The sequence below is a fragment of the Hyperoodon ampullatus genome (genome assembly GCF_949752795.1).
Source record: "Hyperoodon ampullatus genome assembly, chromosome: 14".
Classification (NCBI taxonomy): Eukaryota; Metazoa; Chordata; class Mammalia; order Artiodactyla; family Ziphiidae; genus Hyperoodon; species Hyperoodon ampullatus.
This window is the reverse complement of record NC_136927.1, coordinates 38419079-38447006: the sequence shown is the minus strand read 5'-3', so window position 1 is coordinate 38447006 and position 27928 is coordinate 38419079. Positions and strand designations below refer to the sequence as shown.

General features: G+C 51.3%; 1 protein-coding gene across 6 annotated transcripts; it reads right to left on the bottom strand.

Annotated features, from left to right (window-relative positions):
* Positions 1-541: 541 nt before the first annotated feature.
* On the bottom strand, positions 542-24358 carry POLR3E (RNA polymerase III subunit E; the record flags this gene model as incomplete). 6 transcript variants are annotated; one of them, XM_079719908.1, is made up of 20 exons in its annotated part: positions 542-907; positions 1823-1948; positions 4377-4454; positions 6755-7278; positions 7864-7925; positions 8445-8602; positions 8691-8750; positions 10040-10121; positions 12680-12800; positions 13777-13868; positions 13963-14007; positions 14269-14354; positions 15666-15785; positions 16084-16133; positions 16495-16602; positions 18413-18495; positions 18930-19045; positions 19810-19887; positions 23112-23162; positions 24317-24358. In XM_079719908.1, the coding sequence occupies 20 exons, from the start codon at positions 24350-24352 to the stop codon at positions 851-853; spliced, it is 2133 nt and encodes a 710-aa protein (XP_079576034.1). In that variant the 3' UTR covers positions 542-850. The 6 variants fall into 6 exon arrangements, with proteins under 6 accessions (XP_079576034.1, XP_079576029.1, XP_079576031.1 ...); XM_079719903.1 differs by having other exon boundaries at positions 16084-16163; positions 24317-24352; XM_079719905.1 differs by having other exon boundaries at positions 1823-1885; positions 24317-24352.
* Between the last annotated feature and the right edge of the window lie 3570 nt (positions 24359-27928).

Sequence of the window (27928 nt, the reverse complement as noted above, 5' to 3'; positions counted from 1 at the left end):
GGGCAGTACTGCTGGCTCTCTTCCCTCTGGTGTACATACAAGGCTTTGAAACCACAGAGAGCATTGCCTTCTTGTAACCATCTGAAGACAACAGCACCATGATGCCACGTTAGTGTTAGCATTTATTTTAAAAATACACAAAATATAAATTCTTTACATCAAAGTGTGATGACCTCACTTATACATTGTTCCATACTTACCTGGTTTTGCTTGCATCCTGTGCAAACATTAAGAATAAATGGATTTGATTTTGATTTTTTCCTATGGTTCATGTAAACAGTTGAGACTGCTACATAAAGTAGGTTGTTTTAAAAGGTAAAATGGCCACAGGAAACCAACAGTAAAACAATTCAATTTGGTTTGTTTGTTTAACGAAATTGGCAGAAGTCTTAGCAGATAGATAATTGAAGACTTAATATTGGCTTCTAGGCATTTTAAATATTAAAAACCTTGAGGTTTTCTTGTAAACATAACCTAGACCTTGTTGGCATTAAGTATGAAAGTAAAATATTAAACCATGATTTTCATCATCCTGCCCATGTCAGTATACACTCTCTTTATTATGAGAATGAAACCAAATAATAAACAAAATACATCAGGAATTTCAAACTGTACTGCAGAGAAGGTCCCAGCTGGTCTCTTCTGGGAGCGGTCTAACTTAAGCTGACCCTGCCACTGGCTGAGTATGATCCCCTCTGTCCACTGGACAGTGCAATGCCACAGGCCACGAGATGGTCAGTTCCTCTTGCTCCAAGTCTTCTGAAGCAATCGAGACTCTACTTCCACCTCTGCTGGCTCTGCCGTCCTTCCTTGGGCTTGAATTCACTGGGTTACTGGTTTGCAACCATTGTCAAGACTGTACTGTCCCTTTAAGGTACCACATGCCGCCATAGCTTACACAGCAGTCCTATGAATAGAGAAACATGTCAAGGGCAGACTTTAGCAGGAAAAGGAGCTACTTACATTCTGTGCAGAATATCAAAACTTGATTTATGATTAACGGAGAGAACACAAATGGGAGATCAGAATCTGCCTGACCACGACACTGTGGTCACCGCCCAGCCTCCTCCATGTGTGGGCCTCAAGCCCCTCCTCTCCTCAGGGGTTATCTTAAGAGTGAGGGACTATAAATGAATGTGCTCTATAAATACAAAAACTGAATAAGCTGACCAGAACAAAAGTGCTTCATAAATAGCATCAGCATCTATGGACCTGGAATATAAGAATACTAGGATACAGGGAATTTGTCATCAGCTTTCAGTGTTCCAATGCTTCTGCAAGTATGATATTTGTAGCACAGAGTCAATTCATAAAGGCATTATAGGGAATGCTTAACAGGAATTAAGTATTTTCATATACTAGACAAATGATATATTCCTTTTTAAACTAAATTTTATTTAAAAATTGTTCTACTAAAAGCAAGTAGCACAGGAGTTAGTATGTGGCTATGGCAAAAACCATGAAAGTGGTACACGATTCAAAGGAGTGGGGTAAGGATTCTAACCTAGGCCCTGTCACTGTAAAGGATGACTATATTTTTTTAAGATGGAGCTTACATCTTATTCAATTTAGTCCTTTTGCATATACCAACCACACTAATGCCAATTATCTGTTGCTGAAGACCCGACTGGCTGGGGAGGAGTCCAGAGGAAGCCTGATTTATAAACACAGCAGTAGGAAAGGCACGAGACTAGGTCCCTTTCCACACAGTCAGCCTTTATCTAAGACACGGAGGAGCCAGCTGTGGGCGCCCTCGGTCTTAAGCTCACAGTCAGCAAAAGCCTGGAGCCTCTGGATATTATTATACACAAAATGGATGTACCTTTAGCACTTTATCCACCTCCTGTTTACTCAGATCTTCTCCACACTCCTGAGTCAGCCGAGACTGGATCATGTTCCGGCGTACCCGGTAATTTTTGGAAAAAATTTCAAGCAAAACCTGTCGATGCTTTAGTAGCAAAAACATGTTATTATGGGAAATAATCACCTAAAAGAGAAACATCCCCAAACAAGAAACCCAAAGGCTATGCCCCTAACTCCACGCTGCAGTCTTTGATCAAAGTCCTTGTTCAGGACTTCTGGTTAAAGACAAACACGTTTGGCCAATTTGTCACCTCTTAAGACCCCAATAAAATGAAGAAATAAAGGTATATGCCCACAAGAACAAAAACCCAGTGAAGCATCGGCAGAGGATGAGTGATTCAGACATACTTTTTCATGATTAAAAAACAGGAGTGGTAACTGATTCTGCAGGCAGGTGAAGCCACCATCTAAACTGCGTGAAGACAGAGAACAGGATGAGGAGTGAGTGGCTTAAAGTCCTGACACACAAGACAGGATGCCATGAAAAGCATTACGTCCCAAAGAAAAACTAAATAGGAAGGAGAGAGGATAGTCAAAATCCCCACCCCCTGCAAAGTACAAAAGGTATTAAATGAGAGAAAAAAGATTTGATCCACTGGTTCCAACATATGACCTAAGAATTCTGGAAGAACAGAAAAAAACAGGTACAGGAATTACAAATCTATCACAGAACTTCATAAGAATGATTCAACTGTCCAGTACAGTAATAATCCACACCAGGGTGCATCTGGAGTTGCACTGATGTGCTACATGAGGAGTGAGGAAAACCGTAGTTTGGTTTAAGGGAAGGGCGTGGATCAAACTGAAAAGACCAAGGAACAGAGTGTCAGTGCACGACAACTCTGAAAGCTTGAATACAGTGGAAAATGATCTTAAATTCAGAGGAAAATGATTTGCCCTCCAAAATCCTAGTCCCAGACAAATAATAAAACCTGAGGACAAAAGAAAGCCATTTTAAGACATGGAAGAATGCAGACAACTCCTCTGTGCCCTTAGAAGCTAAAATTAAGCAACAAGGAAGACAAAAGATTGCAAGCCAGCGAGAGACATGGAGCTGGTCCCGCTGGAGAGGCATCCGGGGAGTCAGACTCAAGAACGGTACTACTCTTGGTATCTATGTGTTCAGAAAACCATGTAAGTGAAAATAGGAAGTAGTATAAAGAAGAAATGATGTCAATTATACTTCAATAAAGCTGGAAAAAAGAGGAAAAAAAAAAGAAATGTAATCGTAGATACTACTGGTATTTGGCTCTACAATGAACAAATTTCCAGTCATGATGCCATAAGCATTGATATATGACTTAACAAAAGAATTGTCATAACACATCCCACACCTGTCTACATTCTCCCATAGCTGAGAACTACATCCTCATCCACCACAACAGGAAGCCCATTGATAACATCAAGTTGAGACATCAGAGAGCAGTATAAGCACGTTTTGCAAATATATAATAATTTTTTAAAATGGAGGAACTCTTTTGGTGGTATCTTGTAGTTAAAAAGTGACTGCCTCTGAGGAGTGGGAATCAGGCAGGGCAGGAGATGGTTTCCCATATAGCTTCAGTCTTACTTATTTTTAAGAACATGCACTTATACTTTTTTAATTATTGGAGTACTTCAGGAGTAGGAAACCCAGATGCCACCTATTCTGGCCAAAAGCACACAGAGACTGTTCCAGTTTGCTCTCCATCTACGGCACCATCACAGAAGGCCCTGCCCCTTTGGTATTCTCAGCCTGCCTGTCAGTCCCCTTCTAAGAGGCAAAAGGGGACACAGAACTCAGTGGGGGCCTTTGCTCACTCCCCTTCTCCCCACACCTGAGGGATAGGACCTGGAAAAGGACAGATCAATTGGAGTTTAGCAATTAAATCTTAATCTTTAAAACTCAGGCAAGCTCATGATTTAAGGAAAACTTCTGGACCTCAGGTGCTGCTGGCTGCATTCATATTCTGTTCACTGGACACCCGTGACCCTTCCTGTCTGGGTGTGACTAGAGGCAAAACGACCAATTTCTCTAACCTGAGATCTGATCCAGCACCTGAGATCTGATAAGGAATCCTTTTAATTCCTACCGCCATCAGCCACCTGAAAAATGTGGTCCATCACAGGTTCACAAGCCTGCCTGGGCATCAGAATCATCTAGAAAGCTTTGCAGAAACTTAAATACCTAGGACCCTACCCCATTCCTATGGAACCGAACTGAATCTCTGAGGTCAGTCCTGGGAATCTCTGTATTTTTTAAAAGGCGATTTTGATGCCAATGGTCCAGACTGGCATTTGGAAACCACTGGTTTTGGCTCACACTACTGGCACATCCAGCATGTCTGAAGTACACAGAGACACAGAGCCAGAATATTTAAAATTGGGGGCGGCTGGAGAATCTGAAGTGGACACAACCGCACTTTGGGTCTCCCCAAAGGTCTAACCCTCTGCAGAACACCGACCTGCTCCTGGGGAGGACGGCAGCTCAGGGGCACTGCAATTCACAAACTGCAATTTTGTGGTCACCTCACCTGGTCACTCATGTCTCCAGACTCCCAGAGGGCGAACACCTTCTGCTCATCCGGGGAAGCAGCCGTCTGTGGGGGAAACTGACCAAGGCCCAGGTGTGAGCTGGCCGATCTCGTGTTCACCACCTGGACCCTCCCTCCCCCGGGGCCCTCAGTCTGCACCCGCCCAGTTCTGGGAACAGAGTTCCAGTCCCAGCTCCTGCCTCCCACCAGCTGTGGGCCGTGGGCCGTGGGCCGCCGCACACCTGCCTCTGCGTCCTCCTCCTCACCAGCCGCTCCCCGTGCGCAGAGAGGCTCCTGTGAGGAGCCGGATGCATCGGCCCGCGGACATGCTCGGTAAGGCGGGGAGGAGGCTGCTTCTGTTTTTCCCATCAGCCTGGCATTAGCTCTCCTCTCTGCTTTAACATCCAGCGTCCTCCCACCCTAAATATCAACTCTCTGACGTGTCCTGAGAAGCATCCCGCCCCCGTAACTCCTTAGGAATATCCTGAGGATTCCTTTCAATCCCTCCCACAAGGGCCATGCCCGTACAGGTTAGAGGGGCTGCCCGACCCTAAGCGGCCCGTGCCTCGCAGCTCAGCAGCGTCTGAAGTGGGCCGAGGAAAGGGTGGCCCGGGCTCCTGGTTCCTGGAGAAGGGGGACGGAGGAAGGGGCGCCTGGTGGAGTGGCACCGCAACACAAGCCAGAGTAACAGTTCCTACCACGTAGAGCCCCAGGTGGGGCTCTAAATATACAGTGTCATTTGCTACCAGAGAGGAAGCGAGGTGTTGCTGCCTCCACTCCCCATGAGAAAAGCTCGGTTCGGAGAGTTCACTCAATGTCTGTGGTCACACGGCTAATAGGTGGCAGAACCAGGAGTTAAACTCAAGTCTTTGCAAGTGTACTTGCTCTCCCTGGGCCTCAGCTCCCTTGTATAAAGAAAAACAAGGCTGGACAGGCACATTCCACCTTGGACATGACTGTGATGCAGGATCACGGGTCCCGAGGGTGGCCCACTCCACGCCCCTCGCCCTCTATCCACTCCAACAGCACAAGATGGCCTGGCTAACATCAGGCAGGCACCTCTCCCTTGCCTGGCTCAGTCAGTCAGCAAAAGGCGAGTCTGCAGATAACCGGACCCGTTTGCTACGTGGACAAGGGTGGCTCCGAACAGGGCAGGGCCCCCAAACCCCAGTACTTTCTGTAGAGAGCTCACCAAGGAGGCTCCTTGCCATGAGGGCCAGATCCCCCGGGACACCCCAGCCAACCTGGGACCCAGGGCCTCTCGTCCTAGTTTCTGTTCCTCACGTACACAGGGATGGGCCTTTGCCTCACATCACCCAGGGGTGCAGGTGCTTCTGACCTTAGACTGCAGACGTCAGCGCTCCCTTGTTAGGAGGCAGACACAGCCCCACCTCACCCCACGTGCTGCCAGGTGTGGACAGAGCCTGGGAGAGAGAATGACGGGCACAGCCTCCCTGGGGCCACAGCCTGGCATGCTTCACCCTCAGCGCAGGGAGGTGGTCTCCAAGGGTCCCTCTGCTCTTGCACTTCCTCCCCTCTAGGGCCCCTTCCAATGACGGGACAAGAAGCCTGGGGCGGGGAGGGCCGGGGTTGGGGGTGGGGTGGCCCGCCCTGCACCTGCAGACTTGGCACCAGAAATGCTAATGGAAAGGCCACAGGGCCACGCTGGTCAGCCAGCCTCCAGGGCAGGGAGGCCCACCGGCAGGAGCCCAGGCACAGCTGGGGGCTCTGGTGAGAGGGCCAGCTCATCTCAGCTGAAGCAGAAAGGATTTAAGACTTGGAGCCACTGTACAGAGGTTCAACTTCCAGCTCTATCACTTCCTGGGTATGTGACCTTTAAACAAGTTCATTCTACTTCTTTGAAACTCTGGCTTCTTCATCTACGGTTGCAAGAAGATCAAATGATACTAGAAGTCAAATCATCTTGAAAAACGGCAAAGCTGACAGGAATGAGGGAGGTGCCAGGACAGGAGGGGGCTAGACCCCGGGACGGAGAGCCGGCGTGACCAAGGAAGGCCCTGCTGTGTGCCAAGCCAACAGGTGATGGCCTTCAGACTCCCACTCAGCCCTCACCAAAGCCCCTTGACACAAAAACTAACATTCACCCACTTGAGATGAGGGTGCAGAGCGGAGAGGCTGACCAGCCCAAGGTCACACCCAGCAACCACGTGGGAGCCGATATTCACACCGAGGCCAACAGTCTCCCAGGTGCCCCTGCCCCGTGCACCCTACAAACAGCTGTTTCCCCCAAAGCCGGCAGGGCTCAGGCCACTCTGGTACCAGGTTCTCTCCACAGCCACTTTCAGCCAGGAAAGATGCTGCCGACCCAGGAGCCCTCCGAGGGGGCGTGTGCTGCCCGTCCAGCAGGCGCTACTTACAGGCACCAGTATCTGCTTGCAGCCGGCGGCCAGCACCGTTTCCTGCAGCATGCGGTCCGAGATGCCGCTGAAGAGCATGTGGCCGGGGGGCAGGCTGGCCAAGTGCAGGTTGAAGAGGCGCTTGAGTTCGCTCAGCGTGAGCACAAACTGTCTCTGAAAGGTGGCCTCCACGAAGGCCTTCAGTTCCCGGGCCACGGGGGTACCAGCAGAGCCTGAGGGCGGGTGCCCGTTGAAGCTGTCCCCGCCTGCCCCCCGCGCAGCAGGCAGCCCGTTGGCCAGCCTGCTGTGGAGGCCACCGCCAGGCGAGGTGTCCATGGGCTGCTCATCCTCCGCCCCCTGCTCTTCCTCTTCCTCCCCGTCCTCACTCATGGGCTCCTCCTTGATCCGCACAGCGGGCAGGACCGAGGACGCCCGCAGCTGCTCCTTCCTCCGCTGCAGCTCCCGCTCCAGCAGCGCGTGGTTCTGCTGGGCCTGTCTTTTGGCGACTTGGACCCGCTGGTCCCCAGAGACCTGCCCAACAGGCCCTGCGGAGAGACACAGGGCTGCTCAGGACAGTAGGGACCGTGCAGGGAAGGGCCTGAGATGAAGGGCCCCGGCCCCTCTGCCCCACAGACGTTCCCTTCCATCCTGATGGGGACACCCTGCTGACCAGAGGAAGGGGACAGGGAAAATGCAAGCCAGCTGGCAAAGAAGCAAGTGGCCCAGCCTGCCTTTCGCCCCCACCTTACCCAGAAGGAATGTGGCTACCCCAACAATGAGGGAAGAAACAGAACCAGGAAAAGCAGATTCCCACATTCAGAGACCCGAGCCAGGGTGGGTTACTGCTGAGTCCCTGCCACCAGCATCCCTGCCAACCCAAGAGGGCGAGAAATCTCAGCGGCCTGGAACCCAGACACAGCCCTGGAACCCAGAAGCCTCAGTCCCTGAGGCCAAGGCTCTGCCACTGGACAAGCCTCCAGCTGAGGGAAGAGGGCACAGAAGGACAGCCAACAACGAGCCACACCCCCTCATATCCCCCCACAGGCTGAGCCCTGACTAGTTCCAGAAAAGTAGCCCTTCTGGAGCCAGCGTCAGGGTTAGGGGCCCACCCAGCCAACACCCCTCCACACCTGATTGTCCATCCGGCTTCTTTGGCATGGTTTCCTTCACAAGATTATAAACTTTTTCTAATCTGAAAAGAAGAGTGACCCTCTTAACTTTAAACCGTGTCCCCTCATGTCACCTGCCTCCCAGCAGAAACACCCCCTTAAGCCCTGGACATCCTAGTCCCTGAAGACGCAAGCCTGGAGCTTCGATGGTCTCTCCCCGCGCCTCGGAGCCCCACGGCGGGGGCGGGGAGTGCTGGCCCGCCCTCCCTTCCCCAGCTGCTCCCCCGCCAGCCTGCCTGGGGCCACACAAGCCCCCGCTCCCGCTGCTCAGTGCTTTCCCCTCCTTCCCAACCCTTCAGAACAGACGCAGGTCAGTTCGAGTCAGCTCGGATCAGCAGGCGTGTCTGTGCCAGGTCTCTGCCGGGGGGATTCTGGGACCGAGCAGCAAGGTCCACCTGAGTGGAGGAGGGGTGCACACAGCCCAAATTTGCATTCCCGCCCCAGACGCAGCCAGGCTGTGCTCCCCGCTGGAAGCAGGTGGCTGGGGACAACCTGGTGTTCCTCTGCCTGGCTCCCCCTCATCCCGCCCAGCAAGCTCTTACTTGGCCTGGATGCCCGTCCACAGCATGTGCTGCCGCTGGACCACATCTGGATGCTTCTTGATGAACTCCCCGTCATACGGCAGTATGAACTCCCAGCCCTTGTTGATCCTCACTACGGCCATGTGTTCTAGAAAGTCCTTCACGTCTTCCGCGCAGAGCTGGGGAGGGGGGGCGAAGGTGAGGCAGGCCCGGCCCCCCCAATCCTCCAGTAGTGGGGCCGGGCCGCGGATCAAGAACGTCACTCACTTTAGTCACCGCTGCCACCTCTTTCCTTACCACCCACCGGCTCTGCGTGAACTTCCACATCTAAGGGAGAAAAAAAGAAGCTTGTTTCCAGGAGGCAGGGATCCTACTAGGCCTGTCCCCAAAACCCCTGCTGTTGTCCTGGGAGCCTGGGATGAGGGCACAAAGTGGCGGCTCTGAGCTGGCCTGGGTGTCAGGCAGACTGGCTCTGGGTCCTGGCTGAGGGCAGTCACTTCAACTCTGAGCCTCCATCTCCTCCTCTGCAAAGGACCTCCTGGTCCACCTCTTCCAGGAGGGCAGCTGGACCCACTCCACACCACAGAAGCTCCCTGGGATGGGGGATACCTCGCCCGTATGTCACCTACAACTCAGATTTGACTAGACCCTCTCCCAGACCCCAGATGTGACGGTGTCTGAGCGAACAGAGGAGGGCTGACAGGCAGCTGAGGGTGAGTGGCACACGTGTGGAAGGTGAGCCTGGGAGTCGATGCCACTGCACTCGGACCCCCAGAGACGAAAATAAACCACACAGGCATCTAGACGCTAAGTACCCACAGGAGCTGGGACCCCCAGCTGGGAAAAGAGAAAACGGAGGCACTCTCTGAAACAGCTTAAGGGCTGCCTGGTGTGATCAGGTCTGCGCATGAGCTCACCAAGGTCACCACGGACAGCTCCAAGGAGACAGATTGCAGCAAACTCAAAGCACACTGCCAAGGTCAAGGGAGGCAGCACAGGTCCCAGCAGCTCAGGGGTCAGGCCTTTGGGAGGGATGCCTTGGCTGGGACTTAAGCTCTGAATAAGGGCTGCGGGGCAGATAGGGTGACGGGGTGGAGGCATGAGCCAGCTCAGGAGCTGCAAAAAGCCCACAGCAACAGTGCAGGAAACATGCACGAGGAAAGCGGTTGTGAACTGGGGAGCATGAGCCCCACTCAAAAGAGGGTGCTGTTTGGGGGTGCGGGTCCAGTGGTACCAGACTGTCCAATTATTCATGACAAGACAGAAATCTAGTTTGAATCAGGACTGTGATTTGTAAAAATAGACAACTAAGTCAACATTTTAAAAACACCACTCAGGTCAAATGGCTCCTTGGCCAGAATCTACCTATGGGACTCCAGTTTGCAACCTCCAGGCTAGGAACTCAAAGGTTCTTATGAAGCTGAAGACTCCAGGGTCTGAGAGGAAGGAGAAGAAAGGCACAGAGTCCAGAGCCCTCCACTCCCCCCAGCCCCACCCTGGCCACACATACCTGCCCTTTGCCCGCTGCCTGGGCGAAGGTCCGGGACGCTCTGTGCTGCCCCAGTCCTCCTCCCATGATGCCCCAACCCGGGAGGCCAGAGAGCCTGGGCACTTACAACAAAGTCTCGGCCCCTGCAGAGCACCTCAGCAGGCACGCCGCTGTGAGGGCTAGAAGAGTCCTTGGGGTACAGGATGTCACTGCCAATGAGACAGGGTGGCAGGTCAGTCCCTGTCCTCAGCCCCTCTGCCCCCCACCCCCTCAGGCTCCGAGTGGAAGCTCAGGCCTCTTTCCAACACAGGCGAGTGCCGGCCTGGGCCCCAACCGCTCCCCTCAGACCCTCCCCTTTTCCCTGGGAGCCTGGCTCCAAGAGTTCTTCCTCCTACCCCTTTCCCAACGCCCCCCTCACACACTGGCCCAGCCCCAAGGGCCCTGACATAGTCGGAGGGGCCAGGAGCTCAGAGACAGACAAGGTGAGCCCAGGACCCTGGCAGACAGCAAGTCCCACCTGTAAAGCAACACACAAGGCCTTACCGCTGGCTGAAAGGGAAGGGGGGAGCAGTGTGAGCTGAGGCAGGAGGGGTCAGGGACTGTGATCCAGACAGACCCCAAGCACGGGTGAGGCTGAAGCCTTTGGAGAGAATGGGACCAGCACTCAAGGCTCAGGGACCTTCAAGGGCAAATGAACAGGCACCAAGGCTTAAAAGCGTCTCCTGACCCCAAGTCCAGACGCAGACCCTGTTGCCCAGGAAAACACACACGTCCCTGGCCATCCGTGCCCGGGGCACCTTTGCTCTCCCCGCCCCACTCGCCTCCTCAATCCCACCTGGCAGCCAACTACTACTTTCCTTCAAGGTTGAGCTCTGTGTCCACCCTTCCTGCAAAGCTCTACGGGACAGGGCCCTGGCCCCATCTCTGCCACACGGAGAGGAGGTACCCACAAGTACATAGTGTGGTCCGTGCACTGGGCTGTAATGGTGCCTGCCCCACCCGTCCCCCCGGCCCACTTTCCTGAGGACAGGGACAGCACTGAATGAGAGCACAGTGCAGGGCACAGGACAAGCCGTCCAGATGCATTTACTCGACAGATGGGAGCATCCTGTATCACCTCCTCACAGGAACACCGAGGGACAGGGCATGGAAGGACCACTACCCACGGGTGTGGCAGAACACACAGGGCCCAGGAGGGCCTACCTTCAAGTCACAGGGACAGGCAGACCATAAGCTGAATGGGGCAGCAGCACCAGGGCATGCGCGGTGCTGGGGGAGCTCAAACCCCAGCTCTGTGGCTGCCCGGCTGCCAGACATTTGGCAAGTCTCCGTGCCTCCTCTGGGTGAGCATCCTCAGGGGGCTAATGGGATGGTCCCTCCTGGATTTCATCCATCCGCAGCATAAATACACATAAGTGTCCAATTTAACAAGTGATGTGCCATCACGAAGGTCCTCGTAATTAAACACTTGTGTCACATAAGACAATAGCTGCAAGGACCCACAAGGCATGTTGGGCATCGTTTCCCAGGGAGAGGCCATCACCATGTGGCAGTGACATGACTTTGCACTTCACCTGGCCAAGCATCTGTGAAATGATGGACTTTTTGCAATGAATAACTTTTTTAAAAATGTGGAACAATTTACATTTTGACAGATTGTTCACTTTACATCACACTTTCTAAAAAGTGAGTATTCAAGTATTTTATATTATACAATTTAGAAGTAATATAATTCAAGTGTGCATAAAACATAGCCACACCGTATTTACCAAGGGTCTACCATTTGCCGGGCATTATACTGAGTACCAGGGATAAAGGGAGAGTCAAAACACAGTCCCTACCCCTAGAAACTGACAGTCTAGGAAGGAGGCAAGGTCTAGAGGAGGAATCACAGGAGGAGAGAAACTACTGAAGGACAGCAAGCCACAGATTCAGGACCTATGAACCCCAACAGGATACATAAAAAGAAATTCCCACTTAGGCCCATCTTAACAAGCCCTGGGAAGCCAAAGCAAGAGAAAATCTTAAATGCAGCCAGAGGGAAACGAAGGAACATGTATTAGACAGACAATAAAAACAATGGAAGTCAAACTGCAATGAAATTACGTCAGTGTGTGGAAAGAAAATAATCAACCTAGAATTCTATACTCAGTAAAAAATATCCTTAACACAATATTGTAAATCAGCCATACTTCAATAAAATTAAAAACAAACAAAAATATCCTTCAAGAACAAAGGTGAAATAGACATTTCCAGATAAAGAAAAACCAAAGAAATTCATCACCTGTAGACCTTCACTTTAGCAATAGGAAATTATCACAGTTAGGAACTCAGAGATGCCAAAAGGAATGATGAGCAAAATAAAAAGGCAAATACGTCAGTAGATCTAAAAAATATTGACTGGATAGTATAATGTCTTATGGGGTTTAAAACAGAATTAAAATATATAAATACAATGACACGAGTTGAGAGGAAGATAAATATAAAATACTCTAAAGGTCGTTGAATCGTCATGGATGAGGGTAAAAAGCGGCAACTAATATTAAACTGTGAAATGTGCAGGGTAATCACCAAGTCAAGAAAGGATAACTTCCAAGTTAGTGGGGAAAATGGAATAACAAGAAAAGAAGGTAAAAATGAATATAAAATGCAATGTAAGCTGGACAAATAAAAAGCACTAAGGTAGACTTAAACCCAAAACATCAGTACTTAACATTCAATTTAAATGGGTTAAGCGCTCCCAACTAAGGGGCTAAAATGAACTTACCTCTTCACCACCCAGTTTCCTTGGACTAACATCGCCACCTTCTGGATGCCACGCAGAACAGCCACAGAGTCGATGGAGGGGCCCAGGAGGCTCATCAAGTTGGCAAAAGGCATGACCTTCACTGAGGAGGGCAGAGGAGACATCAGACAAGGCAAGAAGGGCCTGGGCTCACATAAAACTCCCAGCATGACAGTGCTAACAGTAACAGCTGGCATTCACTGGCTGCTTGCTCTGGGCAGGCACCCGCCTCTCACTGAGCCCTGGAGGAAACACCCACTGGAAGACGGAGGCGTGCCTCATGAGGAAGACTCAGCCCAGGAAGGTTTCAAAATTCACCCATGATCACTTGGCTAGTAAGTGGCATGGCCAGGACTTGAACCCAGGCCATCTGGGTCCAAAGTTCATGCACTTCATCACCATGCTCTGCTCTCCCCGACCCGAGCCCCGAGCCCAAGTGAAGAAGGGGCAGGGCCTGGGGAGGCCCCGTGTCTTCTGCAGCAAGGCCAGCAGCCTGGCTCCCCCTGGGAGCGCCCCTCTCCACTCAGACCCCGGAGCCCCTGGTGCTGGCACCTCAGAAGAGCCCAGGGCCTGGGACTCCACTCTGAGGTTCAAGGCTCACGTCCACCCTAAAGGTTCTGGCCTTCAGCATCCCCACAGTGCGGAGCCTGGCAAGGGCGCCACAAAGTAGTGCAAGTGAACGCGCTTTGTTGTGAAAATGAACGTAGCTCACGTTCACATGCAAGGCTCTGTACAGTCCCTTTAGAGGCCTCACCTCTGAATCCTCACCTCAGCCCCATGAGCTATCTTAGTCCCTTTTTATAGATAAATAATCTAAGGCTCAGGAAGGCCAGTGGCCTGCCCAGGCTCACACAGCAGGGGAGTGGCAAAGGTGGCAGGGACCTGCAGCCCATCTGAGGTAGCCTGCCACCAGCTCTAGTGCGCCTTCCAGACAAGGCCAGAGCTGTAAAGCTGGGCGGGCTCTGGGTAGTGGGGCCTCTGGTCTCGCCCCTTGGTCCTTAAGTCTTTCGTAACTCCACTTCCCCAGGAGGTGGCAGGGCTGGGGCCCCCCAGAGGGCAGGGCAGGGCTGCCCACTCACCATTCTTCATCAGGATCTTGATCTGATCAGCTAGGGGCAGGGTGCGCAGCTGGGCCATGGACAGGACATTGCTGGGGGCCACGGGTTTTTCTCTGTTGAAAACAAATGCAAAGGGTTAGGAGGCCAGGGGCGCGTTAGGGGGTGGGAAGGGGAAGGGGGGTGAAGGCGTTCAGCCCCTCTACTCACTTCTCCTCCTCCTGGCTGGGAGGCATCAGCATCATGAGGTACTCACTGTGGCAGGAGAGAACGGGGTCAGCAGCTCCCAGGGCTCTGTCCTTGTCCCACCCAGCCCCCAACCAGGCTGTATCCAAGCCCCCCCAAACTCCCACACCCCCTCCTGGCCCTCTCCAGAGGATGATGGGCTACTCCACATCCCTCCCCCATGTTACAGAAGGGGCCACAGTCCCAAGGGAGGACCCACAACAGAGGGACCCTCCTGGGGCCAGTGTCGGGCTCAGTAGCCCTCAGCAGCCCTGGGCTGGCCAGTCTCACCTGGGTGACTTGACAAGCTCTGTGTTCTCAACCCCGCTGGAGCCCTGGCACAGCAGGTACTGGCGCTCATGCTCAGAGCGGCTGTCCTGTTGGGGAGGAATAGGGTGTGAGAGGAACCTCAGCCAACATTCCAGACCTCCCTCTGTGATCCAGTTCTCACCCCTGCATCACCTTCTGCTCCAGCCACCCACTGTCCTGCTCTGAGGCCAGCCACAGGATCAATCCAACCTCCTGAGCATGGCACTCAAGGCCTCTGCGATGTGGACTCAACCAACTACCTTCCTGCCTTTATGACTACACAGCCCCAGCACCCACGCCTCAGTGCCCTGTCTGATACAGGAACACTGAAAGCAATGATAAAAATAACAACTAACATTCACTGAGCATCTACTATGTGCCAGGCCCTGTTCCAATAGCTGTATACATACTCTAAGTCATCTCATCCCCAAAATAACTATGAAATTAGGTACTCTTACTAGTATTCCCATTTTACAGATAAGGAAACTGAGGCTCAGAGAGATTAAGTAATTTGCCTAAGGTTACACACTAGGAAATAGCAGAGCTTCTGGAAGTCTGACTGACCCAAAGTGTAAGGCTCTGTCAACACAAATCTCTTTCAGAATAATCAGGGGCTGCTCCTCCTCCAGAAAAACGCTGCAGAGCCCTTGTCTATGGTGTCTTTGTGAGCTAACATTCAATTGTTTCCCTTACTCAACACACAGTTTCGAGGACTGCGCTCTAAGTCAAGTAGAGTAAAAATCACCCTTGGCAGGTGCACAGTGAACTCAGCCATGGGACAGGTGGCCGATTCTCCACGGAGCAGCCAATGAAGCGTCTAGCCTTCATTCAGGACCCACGATACTTAAAAGTATGTAACCAGGGCTTCCCTGGTGGCGCAGTGGTTGAGAGTCCGCCTGCCGATGCAGGGGACATGGGTTCGTGCCCCGGTCTGGGAAGATCCCACATGCCGCGGAGCGGCTAAGCCCATGAGCCATGGCTGCTGAGCCTGCGCGTCCGGAGCCTGTGCTACGCAACGGGAGAGGCCCCAACAGTGAAAGGTCCGCGTACCGCAAAAAAAAAAAAAGTACGTAACCAAACACAGCCTCACTGAGCCCGGCAAGATGCTCACACTCACGGAGTGCCTGGGGGGCCACAACCCCCACCAGTGACGTGGCAGACTCACTCCCTTGGGGCACACAGTAGGTGGGAAGGGAGGACAAACTGCTCACAGGGCTTAACCTCTCTCCCTGTGGCACTACCAAGTGGCTACGACTGAATCTGAAAGAAGTTAGATGTGACACAATGAGGCCACCAGGTAACACTTCCCAGGCACTGGGGCTTTTCTCCCAGGACCCCACCCTGGCCAGTGTCAGCACCGCCCAGGGACCCCAGCTCACCCTCAGGCCGTAATAGTGCAGGTGGACCCACGGCTCCTCAGCATGCTTCTTCTGCAGGAACTCATAGGACTGTACACGGCGCTGGCGGGCCTGCTCTGACTCAGGCCGGGAGAACCGCACCTGGTTGGGGGGTGGGGACGGGCGGGTCCACAACCTCAGGCCTGGGGCGCCAGGCCAGAGAACCTCACATCTGGGGCATTTCCCACTGCCACCCAATTCAGGCTGGGCAGAGGTTAGATTATCCCTCCAGGTAGCCCAGCAAGGAGGCTCTAAGGTATGGACTCTGTTTCTGTATGTTTCACTCCAGAGCCCACGTTCTGTGCAGACCCTCCCACCCCTTGCTGCTTCCAGGAATCTGAGCTACAAAGCTGGCCCTGCTGCCTCCCAGGCTGCACTCTCTCTCGGAGCCAGAGCTCACCGTGATCTGCTTCACATCTTCTTCTGCCTCGTCCTGTGAAGAGTCTCCCGCTGCAAAAGAAAAAGCCTTGCTTGCAGCCTCTGTTGGAGGCTCTCCACCCCTCCCACCAGGCAGGTCTCAAGCAGCGGAGCCTGTGAATTCTCCTTCTGGACCGAGGTAGCTGCATAAGTCAGTGGTTTTCAATTAGGGGCAATTTTGCCCCCCAGGAGACATTTGGAAATTCAGAAACATTTTTGGTTGTCGAAATTGTGGGGGTGGGTGCTACTGGCATCCAGTGGGTAGCAGCCAGGGATGCTGCTAAGGATCCTGTAATCCATCCCTTTCATACTTCTTCCCATGACCAACCTATCCTGCTAACATATACAGACAGACAGACAGACAAGACAGCAGGGCTGGGGGTCTAGAACTCACCCTCATTAGCTGCCTCCCTCTCACGGTGCTTGGCATCTGCCTTATCCAGGTAGGAGAAGCTGGGCCGCAGCTGCAGGATGCCATGTAAAGGTGTCAGGTGGAGCTCACCTGGCAGAGGAAGAAGGGCTTGGACCTGACTCTAGGAGCTGAGGCTGACCCACACAGCTTGGCTCAAGGGAGCTACCAAGGGCCCCAGACTCCCCTAAAGGCCTCGGCTCACTGACAAACCGCCTCCCACCTCTGCTCTAGCCCCCAGTCCTAGAGCCTTGGGACCACCAGGCCGATGGCCATTCCCAACCCCATCTGGCTGTGCCGGACACAGGAAGCACACAAACCAGATGAAGACATGAACGCAGACTCTTCCACCCAATGTCACTTCCTTAAGGCTTGCCTGCAAAGCATCCTCCTCCGGCATTCAAGGGCCTCCCGACCCCGGTCCCCACTGCCCTCCCGCACTTGCTTGGTCCAGCCACGCTGGGCCGCTCATCCACACCACACACGCCCTGCTCTTTCCCCCCCCCCCGCCAGGCCTCTGCCAGACCACCCTCAGCGCCTCCCTAACCCCACACACACCCAGATCTCTTCTCCTCATCCTCCCACCTCTTCCTGTCAAAATCCCACCCGTCCTGTTAAGAAGTTGGCTAGTGCAAACGGGGCTGGAGAGGAGGCCTGGCGGAGCCCAGTGGAGGAGTGTCTACGCCGTCTCTGGCAAAGATCGTGACTTTCTCTTGTGAATCAGACCTGTGCACTGGGAGGCAGTGCAAAGGTAATCAATTTCAATCAAGCCAATGTAGCCTTGAAAGAAAAGAAATCAGACAGACACTAAGGCTCTGTGGAAGCTCTCTGGGACTCCAGAGGGAGCAGAATGCTTGAGATGAGAAGTAAGTAAGTGACTAGGCCTGGCTGCAAGGAATGTGGCTTTAAAGAACTATACCCTTGAGACTTGGGTTCAAAATAGAAGAGTATAGTTATTTGACGTTACTTTTATTCTATCACAGTTTATTTCCTAAGTGCTCAAATTTCATGTATTGCTTTATAAACTCTAAATACTTATAGAAACCTTGTACTTTTTAATAGCTTTACTGAGATATAATTCACATACCATATAATTTACCCATTTCAAGCATACAATTCAATGTATTTTAACATATTCACAAACTAGTAAACCAGCACCACAATCAACTTTAGAACATTTTCATCACCCCAGAAAGAAACCCTGTACCCATCATCAGCAGGCACTCCCCATTCTACTCTCCTCCCAGCCTCTGGAACCAATCATCTACTTTCTGCCTCTATGGGTTCGCCTATTCTGGACATTTCATATGAATGGAATCAGGTAACGTGTGGTCCTTTGTGCCTGGCGTCTTTCGTTTAGCCTAATGTTTTCAGGGCTCACCCATGTTGGAGTGCTCATCAGTACTTCTTTCCTTATTATGGCTAAACAACATTCTAATGTATGGCTATACCATATTTTGTTATCCGTGCATCAGCTGATGGAATTTGGATCATTTCCACTTTTCACTACCATCAATACCTACATACAAGTTTTTGTGTGGAGACGTGTTTTCACTTCTCTTGCGTAGATGCTTTTCTAGGAATGGAATTACTGGGTCCTAAGTACCTTGTATTTAAGACAAAATTCTACCCCGTCCAAAAGGTTATGCTGTGTGTGTCTGTGTCCCAGGAGGACAATGACCTTGGACCTCCACCCCATCGGGTATGGTAGTGTCAAGCTAAAAGTCCCTTGAGGTGGCCAAATTCCATTCCCCTGACAATCTGTCATTTCTACAACCTGTCTGGCCTCTGTGGGTATCTTGCATTCGGGGAGTCCTCTTCCTGTCCCAGCCCCCATTCTGCTTCCCTCCCACCCACTCAGCCCTCACAAGCCACGGCAGCCAGGGATGTCCAGCGCGGGTACCTTGCCTGTAGAGCGCGGCAGCATAACGGGACGTGTTACTGGTGGTCTGGGAAGAGCAGAACGTCTGCTTGTCCATCAGCTTCCTACAAGCACAGGGAGGACGGACGTCAAGGGGAAGGAAGCTCCAGGCCTAGGCCTGTAGGCGGAGCCCCCTCAACCCTAGACACCTGAAATCCAACTGCCAGAGACCAAGGCCACAGGACAGGCCACAGGTACCACAGGAGGGGAGCTGGGGATGAGGAAACCTCATGTGCAGCCCAAGAAACAAGCAGTGGGTGGGAGCTCCCTCTCCCGTGGAGGGGCCAGCTTGCCTCTCGGCCCAGGAAGAACTTGGTCAGAGGAGCCATCTCGGGAGGGAAGACGTTTCCCACGGGGACGAGTCTGCGCCAGGCCCAGCCATGCAGAGACGGGACGCTGGTGGGGAGCTTAGCTGTAGAGCACAAGGCCTAGGTATCTCTGAGGGCTCTGAAGGCTCGTATTTGAAGAACGTGAAGCTCGGAGGCCTCGGGGAACTCACGAGGAGTATGTGCTGGTCTCGTCAGCGCAGGCCCCGTCCACGTTCAGCGCGATCTGCTCCCCTTTGCTGCGGCAATAGTTGGGATTCAGCGTGTCGATGGCCATCTCAAGCTCCACCTGGAGGCACCAAACACCCCTAGCAGCTATGAGGACCCCAAGGCACAGCCCTCAGGGGATCCCCTCAAACCCACCATGCCCACCTCCCTAACCCCAGTCCCTGCCCAGAAGCAGGACTGACAGCATCCCTCTCCGAGGGCCCCTAGGCTTCAGTCCACACAAAAGCCACAAACCCACATTCCAACAGAAGAGCCAGAGTGCTTTTTTTTGGAGGGGGTTCGTGTAGTTTTGCTTGCCTGCACCCACAATTCCACTCCCCCAAATCTAAATCAGGTGCCGACATTTAAAGCTCAAGAGCTTTGCTCTTTTATCCTTATTTCCAACTTCTTTTGAAAAGTCAGCAGAATTGGCAATACTGGTACAGCTTTTTACATGGCAACAGGGCCTAGAGCTGTGGGTGCCCGAGGAAAGGCATGTCTCCTGTTCCCTGTCACCCTAGCCCTGAGAGGCACTGGATTCCCCATATCGTGCCCTCTTCGCATTGGCCCTGCCCTGTCCTGTGAACGTGGGTCCACCCCACCCCATGTTCTAATTCATCTCAAGCCTCACTCCTCCCTGGCCTCTCTGGAGCTGCCCACCCCCCTTCTTTCTAGAAGTTTTTCCTCCTGCAGCTTTCAAGGCCCTGCAAGCTGCTGGTTTTCTTCCTAACTCTCCAATCACTCCTCTGGGCTTCCACCCCCAAAAGGCCTGTCTCCTGGATTCTTTCAGCTCCCACGCTATTACCCCTCCCCTCCCTCCACCTCCATCCAAGAGGGTAGCCCCACCTTCTGCTGCTTGGGCTTGATCCTGGCTGAGAGGTGCGGAATGTCATCATAGGTCATCGAGACTGGACGCACAGGGTACTAGGGAAGGGAAGGGAAGGGAGCCGTCAGTCCACCCTGCCCAGCCCCAACGAGAGCTGAGCTTCAGAGGCGGCGGCCAAGAATCAATAGCCACCCTCCACGCCCACCCCAGACCAGAGGCCCTCGCTGGTCTCTGCCTGCATCCCTGCATCCCTGCAACCCATTCTCACTGGCTCCACCTAGTCTCCTTCCAAAGAGCAATTTTCAAATGTCCAAGGGACATGTCTAAGCATCAGACAGGCCCCAGCATGCATGGCCCCATGGGCCCTAGGAAGTCAAGCGCACTGCCATGGGAGTCAAGAGTAAGGGTCCGAAGTCTAATTGCTAGTTTACAGGCCAACCAGGTGGAGAAGGACAAGGGAAATGAGACCACAGGAAGCAAAGGGGGAAAACAAAACTGGCGAACACCGCTCACTGCTAAAGCCTGACGATGGATCTGTGGACAAAGGATGTCACCTGCCACAAAGGATGCTGTGGCCTTCAAACCCTCTGCCCTTGCAGCCACTCCCCCTACAGTGCACCCTAAGGGGACTCAGGATGGAGAAAACAGGAGACTGGCCCTAGATAGTTAAGGTGCATAACAAAGGAATGACTTCAATTAGCCCAGACTCTTGCCACTTCCCATACATAGAAAAGTGCTAAATTCATTAACTTGAGAGTCTGGTTTCCTTTAACAAACAGTAATCTTCTGATGTTCTGACTCCCTGGGGTTTTGTTGTTTTTTGCAAAAACTCCTGTAAGTCCTGACTCCTCTCTTACCTCTTCAGAATAGTTCCTCAGAGCTACCTGAGGCTATCTCCCGGACTTAAGTCCTCAGTATGGAGCCGAATAAAACATAATTCTCAACTGTTAGGTTGTGCTTTTTTTTTTTTTTCAGTCGACAGATCTATGGGAATCACTATCCCATTCTCTCTCCTTTTGCTGATGTGTGGACTTTTCCATAATAAAAAGTTGATGACAGAGAAGGGAGCTGGTCTGCCAGTGACCTGCTCTGAGAGCTCTCTCTGGGCTCCAGTGTCATCAGGTGTGAAGTTATGTCACATCTGAGCATACTGCTCTGAAATCGCTTCTTTTCTCTGAACAAAGAAGGATGTAGAGACATCCTTCCCCACAGACGCACTCTTCCTTTCTTTCTCCCATGCTTTACGTATGTCACTGGGTGGATGGATGAGTCATGGTTTGGACTCACTCGCAAAAGGCCGTCACCATCGCTATGAATGAGCCTGGTGGAGGTGTGGCAGTGCATAAAGTAACCCTGCTTTGGAGGCCATTTGAGATCAGCTGCATTCTAGTCCAAGGAAATGGCTGTTTCCTAAAAGCTCACTTAAATAGCAATACAATGACTCCTCCCTGCTTCCTGGGCTGAAGCTTGGGGCAGGAGCTTGGAGCTTAGGTCCAGGAACGGCCTGGAGCACAGCTGGTCTGGGCTGAGCCCTGAGCTGGGACAGGCTAGCCCAGGACAGCCCGGGAGGCCCCTGGTCTGCCAAGGTCCAGGCAGCTCTGTGATCTCCTGATCGCTGGGAAGGGTGGTGGGGAAGGGTGCCGGTTCTAGAATCAGACGGTCCTAACTCTGCCACGTGCTCCCTGTGTACTCAGGCAAGCTCCTCACCTCCCAGACCATTCGGAGCAGGGAATGAGGCAGATGGAGCTGACACCCGGCACAGGGCCTGGCACACCATGAACACACATGGGTCACTGTCCCCACCATCCGTTCCATCACTCTACAGTCACTCAAGGAAGCAGGTGCAGACAACAGCCCCCAGTGCCACGGCCTGTAAAGGCAGATGCCAGGGGCCCAATACCGGGCCTCTTCCCAGCACATGCTTGGAGGGTGCTGCCACCCTGTTCCAGGCCCCTTGTGTAAGTTAGTAGCCTCCCTGGGCCTCTTTTTCTTATATGCAACATGGGGACAAAAATACTTAATAACCTTACTGCTGGGAATATAAAGTGGTTCAAAACAGTCTGTCATTTCCTCAAAATATTTCTATAGGACCCAGCAATTCCACTCCCAGGTATATACTCAAGAGCAATGAAAAACTCTCCACACAAACACTTAGACAGGAATGTTCATAGCAGCATTATGCATAATAGCCAAAACATGGCAACAACCCAAAGACCCATCAACTGATGCATGGAGAATAAAATGTGGCATATAGGTCCATACAGTGAAGTATATTCATCCATAAAAAGAAATGAGGTACTGATACATGCTATAACGTGGAAAAGCCTTGAAAACATCACATTAAACAAAAGAGCCAGACACAAAAGGCCACATATTACATGACTCCACTTATATGAAATGTCCAGAACAGGCAAATCCATGGACAGAAAATAGGTTAACGGTTGCCTAGGACTGCAGGGAGTGAGGGCAGAGCAGCAGCAAACACTTCCTAAAATAGACTGGGCCGCCGGCTGCACAACCCTGTGGACAGACTAAAATCCACTTCATTTACACTTAAACAGGGAAGCTGCATGGGTGTGAATTCGATCTCAATAAAGCTGTTATAAAATTACAATAGTAACCACCACAGGGATATTGTGGGAAGAGATGAGTTAACATATGTAAAATGCTTTGAATGGTGCCTGCAGACAGTCTAGGGCTAACACCTGTGAGTGACTATGATTAAACTACCAGCCCAGCTTCAAGGGGAGGGGGGCAGGGATAACATCTGGGGGGACCCACAGCTAGCAGGACAGAGGCGCACCAATGCTGAAGGGAGCTGCCCCAGAAAGCTGCTCCCTGAGTCTCAGTTACAGCGGTGGCGATCATTTGCGGCGCTAACTCTGCACCAGGCAGGTGGTGTTCTAAGCACTTTAATATGGACTCACCTGATCCCCGTGGGGACCCTACCAGGCAGGTATTATTACTATCACCACTTTACAAATAAAGAAACTGAGGCACAGAGAGATTTTTTTTTTTTAAGGAACTTGCCCAAGGACTCACAGCCAAGCCTCAAGGCCGGGAGACTGTCCCCAGGGCCCAAGCTTTATCCAGTACACTGTTCTGCTTCTTAGGGTTGCCTTGGTTTTCCCATCTTCAAAATGAGAGATTACTATTGACCTGCCCATAAAAGCAAAGAGACTGTCTTACCAAACACCCTCTGTGCCAAGAATTCTAAGCAACGTGGAGGTTTCAAATTGTTCCTGGCCTACCACTTACTGTGTCTCCACCACCCACCAACACTTGCTTTTTTTCCCCCTTTACCTTTATGTCCTATAATTACCTGAAACAGATAGAGCTTCTCTGCCAGACTTTTGGCCAAGTACACGTCGATCTGGGAACAAGGGAAGAAGACTTAACCAGGAGGCAGAACCCAATTCCCAACCTGCCCCAGGCACAAGCATGCTCCTCAAATTTCAGGGATAATGGCTCTGAGGCCATTTGGGGAAGAGGAAATAGCTCAGCTGATGCTAAAAATAAAGGGAACCAAATCTCCAACCTGGATATGTCCAGAGCCCCCTGCCCAGGTTCACTATAACCCAGTAAGAATGTATTCCGAGGCTGCCCAGATCAGGACGCATCCCAGAGGGCCCGATTAAACGCTCTTCTGATGAGGATGGGGCAGGGGAGGGCTCCCTCCCTGTGCCCTCCATCACCTGTCCTGGATTGGCCTGTCTCCAGGTGGTGTGACCTGGCTCTTTCTTCTCAACCCCCACCGCCTCTGCCCCACCTTGCAGTTTACCTTCCTGCTTCCTAGCTCTTCCTATGAACCATGTCCTCTCCCATCTCCTCCAGGCCTTAAGGATGAGTGAAGGCTCATCAGGCACAGGGGAGGCATACGTGAAGGAAACAGCATGTGCAAAGGCCCAGAGCCTCTAGGATATGTCTTGGTCTGGGCTGACTCTGGAACCACCGTCTGCATATTGAGACCCCTTCCTTGTCAGTCTCGCCTCACAGATCCTAAGCTTCCCAAGGGCAGAACACTGCCTGGCTCCCTGCTGTCACAGCCCCCAGCTCATCATGGATTCAGTGAACAACTGCTGAATGACCGAATCTGCATAAGAGCATGAAGAAGAGGGAGCTGTCAAACCCATTCATTCATTCAACAAATAGTCACTGAGTATCTATTAATTGCCAGGCACTGGACTTGGCTTTGCAGACTCAGCGGTGAACAGGACAAAATCCCTGCCCTCATGAGGCTTACACTTTAGTGGAAGGAAACTTATGTGTAGGGGCTGAGAGGTGTTGTGGCCAAACGCAAGGTATGGCCAAGGTAAGGGGCTAGGGAGGGTGTGCAGGAGAACGTCACGTGAGGCAGGAGGGTCAGGGAATCCTCTCTTGACGAGGTGATGCTGGATCAAACACCTGAAAGAAGTGAGGGGTCGGCCAGGCAGGTATGAGGAAGAGAGGATGCCAACAGGTCCCAGGCTGGCCTGAGGATGGATGGAAGGGACCCCGTCCCGGCAGAGGGTGGGGAACAGCAGTTACCTCCTGTATGACTGGGTCATCCTCTTCATTGGCCATACTAGGGGGGAGCCAGCCGCGCGGTCCTTGGACTCGATCTGCAAGGAGAGCAACAGGCCTGGACCGTCAGTCGGTTATTCAACCAACACACCTAGGTACCCATTCCGCAAGCAGCCCTGCTCTGGGAGGGAGGAGCCTGAAGCAAACAGAAACTGATCTTATTTCTACATCTATTGTAGAGTCAAAAATGGACAGCCCATTATACACCCATCGGCCAAAAAACAAACAAAAAAAGCAGGCAGAAACCACCAAGCAATGGGTGTCAACAGGTGAATCCAAGTCACCACATGTCAGCTACACCCATGGGAAAGAATAAATGACCAATTTTAGGAGTTTTCTGACTACTCACAAAGAATTCACCACCAGGCAGGAGGATGGAGGCTGGCTGGTCCACAGCCATGATGAAAACACTCGAGAAGTAATCGGGGGCCATGGGGAATCTTTAGAGGAGAGCCTGATGCACAACAGGAAGAGGAGACAGTCCCAAGACTTGGATTCCAGGGTGACTCCATCTCTGATATTTGATTTTCAAGCTGACTTTAAACCCAACCCCGAGTGAGATGACCTCCTTTCTGTGGTTTTCTGTGTGTGTGTGCACATGTCTAAAAATGACCCTCTTTGCGTACATACTCTTAATTGTCCCCATTTTATAACGAGGAGACTGGAACTCAGAGACGCTTTTATGTGTTTTACCCAAAGCCACACAGGAAGCAAGGGGACCCACTGGACCTCAGTGCCAGGCCATCCAACTTCAGGTCGCAGTTATAGGTAGGGGAGTCCAGAGGAAGGAAGGCCCTTCCTGCTGGGGGAAGGGGCATTTGGGCTGGGCCTTGAAGGACAGAAGGATTTGGACAAGCCAGGATAGCAGAGGGGAAGAGGGACTCCAGGCAACAGGAAGCACTTCAAGTACCCGAAGGAGGGAAGGCGGCAGGTCGCCATGGTGGAGGGTAAGTACACTGTCCCTCAGTATCAGTGGGTTGGTTCCAGGACCCTCAAGGATACCAAAATCTGTGGATGCTTAAGTCCCTTACATAAGATGGCACAGTATTTGCATATAACCTAAGCACATCGTATACTTTATTTTTTTCAATAAAAATATTTTTTTATTGGAGTATAATTGCTTTACAATGTTGAGTTCGTTTCTGCTGTACAATGAAGTGAATCAGCTATATGTATACCTATATCCCCCCACATTGGACCTCCCTCCCACCCCCCACCCCCAACCCACCCATCTATGTCATCACAGAGCACCGAGCTGAGTTTCCTGTGCTTTATTTATAGCATGTTCCCGCTAGTTATCTATTGTATGCATGGTAGTGTACATGTATCAATCCTCATCTCCCAATTTGTCCCACCCTCCCCTTCCCCCCACACACACGTCCACACGTCCGTTCTCTACCTCTACGTCTCTATTCCTGCCATGCAAATAGGTTCATCTGTACCATTTTTCTAGATTCCACGTATGTGTTAATATACGATATTTGTTTTTCTCTTTCTGGCTTACTTCACTCTGTATGACAGACTCTAGGTCCATCCACGTCTCTACAAATGACCCAATTTCGTTCCTTTTTTTTTTTTTTAATTGGGGTATAGTTGTTTTACAATGTTGTGTTAGTTTCTACTGTGCAGTGAAGTGGAGTTCCCTGTGCTATACAGCAAGTTCTCATTAGTTATCTATTTTATACATATTAGCATATATATGTTAGTCCCAATCTCCAGTTCATCTCACCCACCCTCCTGCTTTCCCCCCTTGGTGTCCATATGTTTGTTCTCTACATCTGTGTCTCTATTTCTGCCTTGCAAACCAGTTCATCTGTACCATTTTTCTAGATTCCACAGATGTGCATTAATACACAATATTTGTTTTTCTCTTTCTGACGTACTTCACTCTGTATGATAGTCTCTAGGTCCATCCACATCTCTATAAATGACCCAATTCCGTTCCTTTTTATGGCTGAGTAATATTCCATTGTATATATGTACCACATTTTCTGTATCCATTCATCTGTTGTTGGACGTTTAGGTTGTTTCCACGTCCTGACTATTGTAAATAGTGCTGCAATGCACGTTGGGGTACATATGTCCTTTGAGTTATGGTTTTCTCAGGGTATATGCCCAGTAGCGGGATTGATGGGTCATATGGTAGTTCTATTTTTAGTTTTTTAACCAACCTCCATACTGTTCTCCACAGTGGCTGTATCAATTTACATTCCCACCAACAGTGCAAAAGGGTTCCCTTTTCTCCACACCCTCTCCAGCATTTACTGTTTGTAGATTTCTTGATGATGGCCATCCCAAAGCAGTCTACAGATTCAATGCAATCCCTATCAAATTACCAATGGCATTCTTCACAGAATTAGAACAAAAAATTTTACAATTTGTATGGAAACACAAAAGACCCCCGAAAAGCCAAAGCAATCTTGAGAAAGAAAAACGGAGCTGGAGGAATCAGGCTCCCAGAATTTAAACTATACTACAAAGCTACAATAATCAAGACAGTAAGGTACTGGCACAAAAACAGAAATATAGATCAATGGTAGAGGATAGAAAGCCCAGAGATAAACCCATGCACATATGGTCACCTAATTTATGACAAAGGAGGAAAGAACATACAATGGAGAAAAGACAGCCTCTTCAATAAGTGGTGCTGGGAAAACTGGACAGCTACCTGTAAAAGAATGAAATTAGAGCACATGGTATACTTTAAATCATCTCTAGGTTAATTATAATACCTAATACAATGTAAATAGTTGCCAGGCGCAGGGCAAATTTAGTTTCTGAGGTTAGTTGAGTCCATGAATGTGGAGGGCTGACTGTAATTCAGCTGGGATGACCCTTCATATTCCCAAAGGGAGGGGATGGGCACAGTTAGAAAGGCACCTGGGCACCCTCCAATCTCAGCAGTTCCCAGACTTCTACTTTTAGGTAGGACCAGCTCGATTTTTGTCTTATCTACCTAACATTTGAATGGTTTAATATTTAAAAGAACATAAATATTTTCACCATGGGATTCAATGGCATCTAAGCCCCCTGCCCCGGCCACCAAGCAGAGTCCTCTCGCTTATTCCAGATATACATTCCAGACGATGAGAATGCTCAGGCCAAAACAATGGCATCATCCTCAGTGCTTCTCTTCCTCTCGCCCCACAACAGCAAATCCTGTCAGCTGTGCCTTCTAAGTATGTCGGGAATCTGCCCACCCCCACTGCCACCTCCATCTCCTGCCCGCCTTAGAGCGGCAGCCTCCTAACTGGTCTCCCTGCTTCCACCTTTGCCTCCTACGGTCTTTGCTCACCCCACAGCCAGCAATCACATCACTCCTCCACCTTCAAAGTCTTCCCATCTCACTCAGAAATAAAAGCCAAAGTCTTTTTCATCCCATGTGAGGCCCTAGACAACCCCCTCCCTGTCCCTTTTCCTTTCAGACCTCATCTCCCACAGGCCTCCTTCCCTCCCCCGTCCCTCACCTCTGGGCTTTTGTAACTGCTCTACCAGCCCCCATAACCTCATGGCTCCCTCCTTCACCTCTTTCAGGTTTTTGCTCAGATTCTACCTCATAGCTAAGACTTTCCCTGT